Source organism: Prionailurus viverrinus, chromosome A1 (genome assembly GCF_022837055.1).
Source record: "Prionailurus viverrinus isolate Anna chromosome A1, UM_Priviv_1.0, whole genome shotgun sequence".
Classification (NCBI taxonomy): domain Eukaryota; kingdom Metazoa; phylum Chordata; class Mammalia; order Carnivora; family Felidae; genus Prionailurus; species Prionailurus viverrinus.
The window spans coordinates 189,181,336-189,193,821 of record NC_062561.1 but is presented as its reverse complement, the minus strand read 5'-3'; the positions used below and the strand labels follow the sequence as shown (position 1 = coordinate 189,193,821).

General features: G+C 38.5%; 1 protein-coding gene across 11 annotated transcripts in view; it reads right to left on the bottom strand.

Annotated features, from left to right (window-relative positions):
* PWWP2A (PWWP domain containing 2A) overlaps positions 1-12,486 on the bottom strand; it is a 35,723-nt gene that overhangs the window by 13,378 nt on the left and 9,859 nt on the right. For 7 of the 11 annotated variants that reach the window (XM_047848875.1, XM_047848892.1, XM_047848922.1 and 4 more), the window contains exon 2: positions 2,655-3,619. In XM_047848875.1, coding sequence (XP_047704831.1) covers positions 2,655-3,619 — 965 coding nt within the window. Of the gene's footprint in view, positions 1-332; positions 3,620-8,183; positions 8,366-10,376; positions 10,878-12,486 lie in introns of those variants that run through there. The other 4 variants (XM_047848866.1, XM_047848939.1, XM_047848903.1 and 1 more) reach the window with 3 other exon arrangements.

Here is a 12,486-nt window from a genome sequence, read left to right as displayed (position 1 = left end):
TTATAATCAAAGAATTTTAAAAATAGTATAGTTGTTTCTGTTTGCAGGAAAGAATATGTTCTACTCAAGTGCAACATTGTTTTTTTCAATTGTGTGTTTATTATAATCAAAAAGCATTGACTGAGTTCCCCAGAAGAAATTCTACTTGCTTTTGCAGAAATCAGTGCATAAATCATAGAAGTCCATAACCTTAAGGAAGCTGACAGATTATGGGTTTTAATCTCCATTAATTCCATAGGTAACTAAGAGATTTCAAATTGGATTACTTAGAATTACACAAAAAGTTGCTCTACTTAAAATTTTCAATTTTCCATGTCAAATTGATATTGCATCAAATTTAAAAGTTAGACACACACAAAAAAATGAAAGCAACTTGAAAAGTCTTGGGATAAACTTGCCTCCACAGGCAATCAGATCTACTTTTCACTAACAATGAAAAGCTAAAAATGGAAAGTTAAATCTACATGGACCATGTAGAAAAATAGTGATCTAAATTACTAGCCCCAAAAGCAAGGATACCTGAGGCAGAAGACCAGGTGGAAGAGAGACTGGTTGTAATTACAAGAACCATGTGATGAAATATTAAGGCTAAAAATGAGGAAAATTAACCCCACACGTTTATGAGAAATTGGCGGGAAGAGTGTCTCAAATCTAGAAGCACATCAGACCTATATGCTATAAAACTTCATTTTAAGATTATGAGGATCACTTACTTGAATTTCATCTATACTCAGATATTTTCTCTGATAGGACAAATAGGAAAATAAAAGTTTGATTTTTTTCATCTCCTCTACACACTAACAAATAATTTTCTACCATCTTGAAATTTTTCAAAGCTTTTTGAGAAACACACACAAATAATTTGGATTTAGTCGATTTTATTTACAGCTTTTTTTTTTTTTTTACATTTCAGAGCATTACACAATTACATTTTCTCATTTTCTGACCTGCAAACAGATACCTTAAACGGAAATATCTTTTAAAAATTATCAAATTAGGTACATCCAAAATGCAACAATTACACATATGACAATTAATTCACAAAGTGTAATTTACCAGGACGTATCCTAAGAATTTAGGAACAGCCAGTCAGGAGAAATCTGACCAAATTTAGCAATCAACTATTTACACATCCAAAGACAAACCTACCTAAACTCCCAAACCAGGAATTTGAAAGTTTTTGTTAAATCCCCATTGGACAAAAGAGAGTGATGATTCAAAAACCTAGTCAGCCTTGAAAGTCTTAACCCCAAATACCGGGCTCTTTGCCCAGTCTGCAACTGAATAGCAAGCATCTCAGTCTGTCAAACACCTAAGTATCAAACTCTTGCGCCATTATGCACATAGAAAGGCTAAGTGTTCATTAATTAAAAACAAGACGTCATTAAATATCCACACTATTACCACCCCCCGCCCCCAGCTCACCAGCCCTTACTGCAATCCCAAATATGCAACCTGTGTCACATAGTGACAGGCTCTATCTTATATATATATATATATATATATATACACACATACATATATATGTGTATGTGTGTATGTATGTATATATGTATGTATGCATATACACACATATATGTATGTGTGTGTATATATATATAAATATACACACATACAGTACAAGGTACAAATGGCAATTAACAGTCCCTGCAAAAATTCATTTTCAGTTGAGGCTATGGCTCCTATGCCTTGGGATGGTTTGACTTCAAAACTGAAAAATACTGCTGAAATCTCACTTCCTTAAGACAAATTGATTGCTTGTTCAATTTTAGCTTCTCAGTCTAAAAATGGCTATAAGGTAAGTATAAAAAAGCAGCCAACTGAGTACAATTTCTCTCTCCGATTTGGCCAAGCTATTTTGTAGAAGTTACTCCTAACTAGACTAGAAAATCTGTGGCGCCTTCCGATGGTTCTTGCCTACCTTACTGTCCATGTTCACGTTTCAAACTGTGTCAACAGAGCCCGCACTTCAGGGGTCAGCTGCTTGGCAGCCTTAGCCGCCTCTGTGATAGCCTTGCGATACAGGCCCTTTCTCTTCTTATTAAAGCGTGACTGGAAGTTTTCTAAAAAGGGGGAGAGTTGCGAAAGAGCAAGAAAAGAGGTTGTTGGAGACCCAAACCATGAAATACGGGCCTCCTGTCGGACTAAAAGGCCGCTATCTTTCCGGCTCACAGTTATAGTAAGAATACGGGCTGGCCACCAAGGAAAGCCATAGATCTTGGCCCAAACAATGTCCCCTACACATATGGTCCTGCCATCTGGTGTGACGCATTTAGAGACGTTTTTGGAAAAGACTTTCATTTTCAAGGAATTACTGAGCTTTTTCTCTTCCTTTGAAGAGGAGGAAGTGGAGGAGGTGGAAGGTGCATGCATACTGCCTGGAGGAAAATCAAAGCTTTCAGAAGAACTACACTCAGAGTTGGAGGATTTCAAATCATCTGTGCTATCAATGCTACACACGGAAGCACTGGAAGAGTCAGGTTTCTTTTGATTTAGGGTCATGTAAACAGAGATACTGCTTTTGCTGCCCTTTTTGCCCAGTGTCTGTGGTTCATCCCGCTCACCAGGCACAAGCACGTCATTGGTGTCCTGAACCTCACTGCTGGCCTCTTCGGGGCCTTCTGAGGGACTCTGATTTTCTGAAGGGGCCTCACCTGCTGAGCGGGTGGAGGTGCAGCGAGACTGGGGCTTGGGTGCCATCTTGCCACTCCGCATTTTCTCAAGTCCTGTCTTCAAAGAAGAGTCATTCTCTTCATTCCTGTACCTCTGTGGTTTTAAACGAACCCGGGGTGGAAGGGAACCTGAGCTAGGACTCTGATATCGACGTGTGAAATGGACTTTTGAGTGTGCATTTTTGGATGTAGAGGTTTCGCTCTGCTTCTTCTGTGCCTTTTCTTTGGCAATTTTCAACACTTCCCGAGCTTTTGCATGATCCATGTTCTTACTCTGGAGCACTTTTTTAGTACTTAACTGAGCTTTTGATGTATTTGCCTGAGCAGAAACTTTGACTACTCTGCCTCTGCTGTGAGCAATACTGGAAACCTTAACCACAGTATTTCTTCTCTGGCTTTCATTTTGGTTTTTCCCATCCACTTTATGGTCAGTTTTCAGTTTTTTGTTCACAGTAGTTACACTTTCATTTTTCCGTTTCTTGTCTTCGTATTTAGAAGAGTCACTTGCACTGCTACCTTTTCTAATTTCCTTTTTTTCAGCAACAACACTGTTTTTACATTTGTCACACAGGACTTGCCTGGGTCGTAGTTTAATAGCATTCATTATTGAAGTAGGCTCTTCCCTGTACATTTTTCGTTTGGGTCGCTTGATTTTCCGAGGAGGTGGCTGAGGTATTGACTGGTTATATGTGTCCCTGATAAACAAAGGGGGAGGATAAGGTGCTCCTTCATGGAAGAGAGGTGGTGGTTTGCAAGTCCACAGGCTTTCAGCCAGGCTCGGCTCGGGAGGCGAGACTGGAGAAGGGTCATCAGGAACAGCACCGTTCACTTCACGCTTGACTCCCGTCCCTTCTTGGAATGTATTACTTTGGAGCTGCATGGCTTCAGGTTTGTCCTTATATTCCCTTTTGGGAAATACTGTCACAGGGATCCCATGGGGCCCAAACCTTGGAAAGAAATGAAAGAAAAAAAGAAGTCGTTAAGTAAGTGTCTAAGATTCAGTTTCTTAAACTGCAACAACACCTAATGTTTGTTTGTATGGCTTTCCTGAAAACTATTTCATATTAAAGAATAAAAAATACCAACTGACCACCTCACCCCCAAAATCCCAAAGCCCTTCAATTTTTCATTGGTCCCATATCTTAGGGCTAAACAGATTATATGTCTAGGTATAAACTCAAACGATTGTTCTAAGCAGTGCCAGAATAACTGAGATTATTTAAAACAGACCTTTCAGTCTTGGATCAGAAAGGCATTCATTCTATCAGGTAGCTTAATATGAAATGACATTTGATATTACATTCGCTGGACTACGGGCAAATCTAGTAAATGCGACTATGAATCTGCAACATACATATCTCTCTCTGGTTATATGAGCTTTCAAAAGCTTCACAAAACAAATTCAGCCTTAACTATCCCAAAACACTGAATCAGTAAAACCCCATCTCAACTTTGTTTAATCACTAAAGACTCAAAGACAGCTGTGCTCCCTTAACTCATCTTGCACCCTAACTCTTCAGCCCTTCATCTACCTCCTGCCCCGCAAAATCATAAAAATATGAGACATTCAGATGCTCAAGTTAGCACACAAGCAGACAGGTATAGAGCTGTGGCTTTCTAACTGTTTAAAACACACATCACACATTAAAAAAATATTTTCACACTGCAATCTAAAACATTTATGTATACATGCATGTATACATATATAAATAGACACTTACGCCACAGTTTCACTAAATACTTTTAACCTCATATTATGTAATATGACACATTACATGGATTTTAAAACTGGTCCCGACCAAATTTGCAAAGCACTGGTACAGAACACGAATCTTTACAATTCTCCGTTTCTAATAAAACAGGGGTCAACATAACCTTGTTTCTCATGTAGACTTAGAAATCACTGTGGTTTAATCCTCCTGGGCTAAACATCAAGAACTCTTAAAGCTAAACTTGCCACACTCAGATTCCTGCACATAAAAATAAAGTCACACTACCAAAAAAATGTCATCATATACATGTTAACACATTACTTTTAAGCACTATTTGATGCTGTTTGAATACCAGTGAATACAATTCTAATGTCAATCCTTTAAGGCAGAGGTGCTTAGAACCCACAGACCGGCTTCAGGCAGCCTGAACTCATAAGATGCGAATGTTTTACATGTCTGTTTTTCATGAGAATGAGTCTTAGTTCTCATACTCTCTACTCTCTAAAATGTCCTTATGTCCCCCAAAGGGTTCAGAATATCTCTGTTGGGAAGAAATGTTGAGATTACATTCTTAGGACTATAAACACACTCAAACGCGGACAGGGATATAGTAAGAGCCAACACCACTAAGTTCTATCTGGTTCTAACACCCAAATCATTTTCTTCCTGAAGTCTTCTATTTGGTGACCACAAACCAACAGTTTGAGAGAAATACTTACAAACTACAAAGGAAGAGGAAAGCTTTTACCTAGGGTGGGGCAAATTTGAATCTGGGCTAATCCACAAAGGACACTCTCCTCTATCAGACTCTGCCAAGTGGCTTTCTATTCTAGTATCTAGTACTTAATGTTGGCTTGCTATTTACTTGCAAGGCACTCTGGGCATTTAGCCTGTTCTCTTATATGCTCAATGACCACTTTTTCAAGATGACAGAACAAGACAGGTGATTCTTGGATTTTAACATAGAGCTATATAAAACAATGTAACTTATCTATGGTGAGAACCACAACTGGTATTAGCAATAAAATTTCTACCATTTAAGAAACTATCATTTTGCCCCCCTGCACTCTCACATGGTGTTTTCACAGTGGAACAAAAAAAACATGCCATTCCTTTATTAGGCATAACTAAAACCATAATCATCCTAATGTTTGAGGTAAACTTTCACACCTGTTCTTACCAACTCTATATCCATAGGTGTTACTAAACCTCACTAGATAATAGTTTTTGTGTAAATGGGTAACACTATTTCCTACCACTAAGGATTCAGGTAAGGATTAACAGGAAAAGGTCAGCCATTTTTCTTGACTAAAATTTACTTCATTTAATTAATTTGATCCTATTTTCAACTAATTTACTAGACTTAAGGAACATTTCTATAACCTTAATTTATAATCTCAAAGTGGGATGATCTAGCCAATTATTTTAGAACTTTATATCAAATAAGCTGTGGAATCTGATATTTTTGCTCAGAGAGTTTAATAAAAACATTAATTTCATACCTGGGGTTTTTCCCTCGCCTTTCCCTCTTAAGCATATAAAATACAAGCATTAAATGTTTTTGTTTTTTTTTTTTTTTACTAACACAGGAAGGCACTTCATTGTGTAATATGGCACCGAAAGAGGGGGTGGGGGTGGGGGGAGCCAAGCTGATAACTGTGAGTGGTGCATGACTGGCAAAAGCAGAAAAATATTTGTTAAGGAAACTTTCTCAAAGGACCAGAAAGATTAAATCACTTTAAGAAGAAAAGGGGTATCAACGTACCACTCCATCTCAGTTGTCTCCCTACTATGTCTCCCTAACATGGGCAACACTTAGTAACTAAGGGTGGAGATGCTGGTTGAGATATCAATTTCTAGGATCACAACTATGATTTAAATTTTTAAAATCAGAGTGTAAATATATGAAACTGCAATGAATCCGTTTCATCTATGTATGTATATACAGATGCTCACATAAAATATATTTGTAACTATGCTCAAAAGTTTGAAAACCACTAATTTACGATACTGTAACCTTAGTAAGAATATAAAGTAGCTACAAAACTATACCCTCTTGGGGCACCTGGCTGGCTCAGTCAGTAGAGCATGTGACTCTTGATCTCAGTCAGAGTCATGAGTTCAAACCTCAGGTTGGGCATGGATTTAAAAAAAAAAAAAAAAAAAAAAAGGTCTTAAAAAAAAAAAAATCACAAAATCTAATTTCTCAAAATCTGCAACATAATACTCTGTGGTGGTTGAAAATGGAGATTCCTAAGCCCTTGCCACAAGACAATCCTAAGACCCTCCCCTAGGGTGGAAGGCAGAATTTAAATTTTTAACAAGAACTTTTGCTTTCGCTTTTTCTAAGGTGAAGGTATTTAGGTCTCCTTTGAGTGTTCAAAGGGTGACCTCAGCAGAGGAAGACTTCAATCACGGAGAGGTGGAAGGCTGACTAACATCACTTGCCTGAGCTTTTTCTAAAAGAACTTTTCACAAATACTTGAGTAATAAATAAGACACAAAGCATCTTTCCTCTTTTCCTCACCCCTTCTTTGTGCAGCACAAAGGTATTAATGTATCAGGGACTCATCCTAACCCTTACCTATTTTCAGTAATCTTTAACCACTACCCAAAAACTCTAAAGGAAAAATATTCAGGTATTATAGCTTAATTAAAAATAGCTCCTGGGTACCTTGGCTAGTTCAGTCAGTAAAGTATCCCAACTTTGGCTCAGCTCATGATCTCATGGCCTGTGAGTTCAAGCCCCTGCAGTGGGCTCTGTGCTGACAGCTGACAGCCTGGATTCTGCTTCAGGTTCTGTGTCTCCCTCTCTCTCTACCCCTCCCCTGCTCACTCGCTCTCTCTCGCTCTCAAAAATAAGTAAACCTTTAAAAAAAATTAAGAAAAAAAAAAAAAAAGCTACTGGGGCACCTGGCAGGCTCAGTTGCTGGAATATGTGACTTTGGATCTCAGGATTGTGAGTTTGAGCCTCATGTTGGGTACAGAGATTACTTTAAAAATCTTTTAAAGAAATTAATAATAAAAACAAAAAAAATCTTTTAAAGAGGTGCCTCGGTGGCTCAGTCGGTTCAGCACCTAACTTCAGCTCAGGTCATGACCTCGTGGTTTGTGAGTTTGAGTCCCGCATCGGGCTCTGCACTATCAGAGTCTGCTTGGGATTCTCTCTCTCCCTCTGCCCCTTCCCCACCTAAGCTCGCTCTCTCAAAATAAACTTAAAAAAAAATTTGTTTTTTAATCTTTTAAAAACTTTTTTAAAAAATAAAAATAGCTTCCGAGGAAAACCAGGTGAAGTACACCAGAGACCTCTCTGAACTATCTTGGCAAATTCCTGTGAATCTATAAAATTAAGTTTTAAAACTAGTTATCTTCTTAATAATTTTGGAGTAATGAATGCCAAAATCTTGAGGAGGGAGAATACTGGTGCTTGTTATTTTGTGTCAAGGCAAGAAAGAAAGGAAAAGTATCCTCAGCTAATGTAAAGGTGAAACCAATGTAATATAAAGTATTTAATACAGCAAAATTCAAAATGTGACTATTAGAGGAATGATAAGAATGTTTTCTAATATTTGGGTTCTACTTTAGAGGTCTGAATTCCATGGAGGATTCTAGCTTTGACTAAATGAAGCTCTTAATCACCCAGTAATAAAATTATGATATTTGCTTAAGATTTCTAGCATTACCAATCAATCCTATACCTAAATTAGGCATCACTTCTTAGAGTAAAAATTATCATTCAAATTCCCTTTCCACAGGAACACTTCAAACAAAGCAAAAAATGTTTACCAACAACTCTTACCTCTTATTCTGAAAGTGTTTTTTAAATGCCGGTATTTTGTTTATCTGCATTAACTTCACAGCAACCTCAATCACCTCATCTCTGACCTAGGATTATACTCTTTTCCTTCCTGTTTACAACAGTTTAACAGTGCACAACTGATTCTCATTTTCTTCCTTCAAATTCTGGTTGCCAAGCTCCAACTGTAGGAGGAAATTCTTTTAAAAATATTGTACAGTAAAAATAAAGAAACAAAAAACTAAGGTATTACTATTTTAGGCAAGCAAACAGGGGTCCCGAGGAATTCAACACTCAGAAAATAATTCAGGAGGTTAGCTGAGACAGACCCCAGTGTTCTGGCTGAACCAGACCTCCCTCCAATAAACAGAAAACAAAAATAAACTTTTCCTTCCCAGAATTATGTTCTCTTAAAGAATCTACAGTAGGAAAAAATTATATGCAGTTAACCACTTGAAAAATAATAATCCTGATTTATTTCAAGTCAAGTAGATGTTTTCAGAAATCACTTCTTCCTTAAATTAGCAACAGGCTAACTCATAAAGGAGGAAACCGTAAAGCACGATTTTGGTTCACATTACATCTCTGGAGATTGGTTAGCATGTCAAAATTTAATCTTAGGACAAATGAAATTAATAAGCTGTACACAACAGAAAATTTTACAAAATAAAAATGTGCCTCTAAGCCCCCCAAAATTAAAACTTCACGCCTGTACACACAGTTCTGGGTATATATCCAAAATAACTGAAAACAGGGTCTCAAAGAGATAATTGCACACCCGTGTTCATAGCAGCATTATTCACAATAGCTAAGAAGTGGAAACAATCCAAGTGCCCATCAAAAGACAGATGGGTAAATAAAATGTGGTATGTACATACAATGGAATATTATTCAGCCTTAAAATGTAAATTGTCACATGTTACAACATAAAGATAAACCTTGACATTATGCTAAGTGCAATAAGTCAAAACAGATACCATATGATTCCACTATAAGACATCTAAGTCAGTCAAATTCAGAGAAACAAAGTAGAATGGTGGTTGTCAGGGGCTGGGGGAAGGGGAAATGGGGAGTTATTTCATGGGTCTAGAGTTTTAGTTTTAGAAGACTGAAAAGTTCTGGAGATCTGTTTCACAACAACGTGAACCTACTTAACACTAGTTACGGAACTACACACTTAAAACTGGTTAGGATGGAACACAATATGCGCCTTTTAAAATTTAAAAAGAATTTTTAATTATATATCTACCTAATACAGAAGGGAAAAGTTTGATGAGCAGTATATTTTCATGGTAGTAATGGAATGATTAGTGCAAGGGAAAGAGTCACTACACTGAGGAATAACAGAACAATACCTTGACCTGAGGACAATCCAAGTGAACAGCACCAATGAGGGCAAATAAGGATTATGTGCCTGCAGACGTGGTGCCCTGAGAACACCGCCCTGCCTGTATAGCTTGAACCTCACGTAAGCAACTATCAGACAAACCAATATTGAGGAAAAGTCCCTATTACATGTAGACTATATTATATGGCAACTAAATGCAATACATGGTCATTTACTGGAGGAGGAAAAAAGCTTTAAAGGACATTATTGGGAAAATTGACAAAATGAAATATGGGCTGCAAATTAAAAGTCCTCTGTGAATGTTTCCTGGATTTGAAAACTATATTGATTTAAGAAATAAATGCACAAGTATTAAGAGGTAAAGGACAATGATGTATGCAACCTACTCTCAAAATAGTTCAAGAAAAAAATACATTTAAAGAATAATAAAGCAAACATGGCAAAATGCTAAAAAATTAGTGAATCTAGATAAAGGGCTTATTATAAGAGTTCTCTGCTGTGTTTGAAATTATTTTAAGATAAAAAGGTTTTAAAAATTAATTGGGGCACCTGGGTGGCTCAGTCGGTTAAGCTCCCGACTCCGGCTTAGGTCATGATCTCGCAGTTTGTGAGTTCGAGCCCCGCATCGGGCTGTGTGCAGACAGCTCAGAGCCTGGAGCCTGCTTCGGCTTCTGTGTCTCCCTCTCTCTGCCCCTTCCCCACTTGAGCTCTGTCTCTCAAAAATAAAGATACATTAAAAAAAATTTTTTAATTAGTTTTTAAAAGGTATAATCTTAAATTTAGTTCACCTCAACTCCACCAAAACATTTAAGCAAAGAAGGTACATAAAAAAGAAAAATTGGAGGCACCTGGCTGGCTCAGTCAGTAGAGCACGCAACTCTCGATCTCAGGGTCATAAGTTCAAGCCTCACACTGATGCGGAGCCTACTTAAAACAAAAATTTGTCTTACTTAAGCAGAAATGCCAACAAATGCACTTCAAGTACCACTAAGCACAAAATCTATATTCAGATACAACTATGCTAATTATTCACAGTATAAAACCAAGCCTCAGTCCTAGAACCCAACTTCAGTAGGCAAGACCAGAATGTAATACTTGTTGCCAAAAAACTACACACTTGAGAGGGAAGAAATCACAGTGGATTAGTGACCAGGCAATGAGCTTTGTAGGAAATGGCCTACACCGAGAAGGACCTAGACAGATTTACTGAAGAGTGAAACAGGGAGTGGTAAAAAGCGGTTACCCATTTGTGAATGCTGGTAACCAATTTAAGCTGGTTTAAAAAAGTGAAACACTGGGGCGACTGGGTGGCTCAGTCAGTTAAGTGTCCAACTTCGGCTCAGGTCATGATCTCACAGCTGGTGGGTTTGAGCCCCAGGCCAGGCTCTGTGCTGACAACTCAGAGCCTGGAGCCTGCATCAGATTCTATGTCTCCCTCTTTCTCTCTTTGCCTCTCCCACACTTGTTCTATCTCTCAAAAATGAAAGAAAAGAAAGAAAAGAAAAGGGAAAAAGAAAAAAGAAAAAAGAAAGGGGCGCCTGGTGGCGCAGTCGGTTAAGCGTCCGGACTTCAGCCAGGTCACGATCTCGCGGCCCGTGAGTTCGAGCCCCGCGTCGGGCTCTGGGCTGATGGCTCAGAGCCTGGAGCCTGTTTCCGATTCTGTGTCTCCCTCTCGCTCTGCCCCTCCCCCGTTCATGCTCTGTCTCTCTCTCTGTCCCCAAAATAAATAAATGTTAAAAAAAAAAAAAAAAAAAAAAAAAAAAAAAAAAAGAAAGAAAAGAAAAAGAAAGAAAAGAGAAACAGTGAACAGGTGTCACAAAAAAATCAGCAGATGACCAGATGCACTAGGAGTCACCACAGAGCAACCTGATTCCCTATTCCATAGGAGAGAGGTAAGAATTCAGCTTACACAGGCAATAACAAAGATAATCCATCTGGCGGAAAGAGAACACATGCCGGAGACACTGTGCATGAGGGAGGGCACTGCTATGAAAGTTCGGTGAGAGGATGGTGAAGGGAGAAAACTAGGCACTTAAAACAAAACCAAGAAAGGGGCACCTGGATGGCTCAGTCCACTCACTAAGCATCTGACTTTGGCTCAGGTCATGATCTTGAGGTTCCTGAGTTCCAGCCCTGAGTTGGGCTTTCTGCTGTCAGCATAGAGCCTGTTTTGGATCCTCTCTCTCTCTCTCTCTCTCTGCCCCTCTCTCTTGCTCTCTGCCACTCCCCCACTCACACTCTCAAAACTAAACATTTTTTTTAATTGCCCCCCCCCCCCCCCCCCGCAAAAAGGACAAGACCAATGAAGGCTTCTGATTGTACAGTGATGGGATCGGAAGTGTCTCCATCATTTTGATAAAACTTTAGCTCAGAGACACCTGGGTGGCTCAGTCAGTTAAGTAACTGACTGTTGGTTTCAGCTAGGGTAATGATCTCACAGTCACAGGACCAAGGTCCAGCTCTCCCTGCCCCCCCCCCACCCCACCTCTGCTCTTCCCCTGCTTGTGCTTTCCCTCTCTCAAACAAATTTAAAAAAATAAAAACAGGCTCAGCCATGCTAGTCTTGTTCTATCATTTAATAAGTGTAAAGAAAAGCACAAAATTATATTCTTTTCCATCACTGAAATATGTCATTCTCAAAGCTAAGCCCTATTCAATGTTTTAAAAGCATATAGTAAGTAGAAACACTAGAAGGACTAAATTTCTCTGAGACTGTATCTTTTTCTTCATGACAAAGCCCAAAATTTCCTCAAAAGCCATCTGCCCCAAGCGGCAGTGCGTAAAAAAAAAAAAAAAAATACACCACACCATATATTTTGCAAGCATCTCCTACTCATTCCCTAGTAAAATGTAACTGTCACTCTTCTTTATTAAAAGGCCAAGTTATACGTCACAGATATCACCTGAAGCTTCTACGGTCCTTTTAAGGTGTTTTAAAGGTAAAGATTACACTGCAAC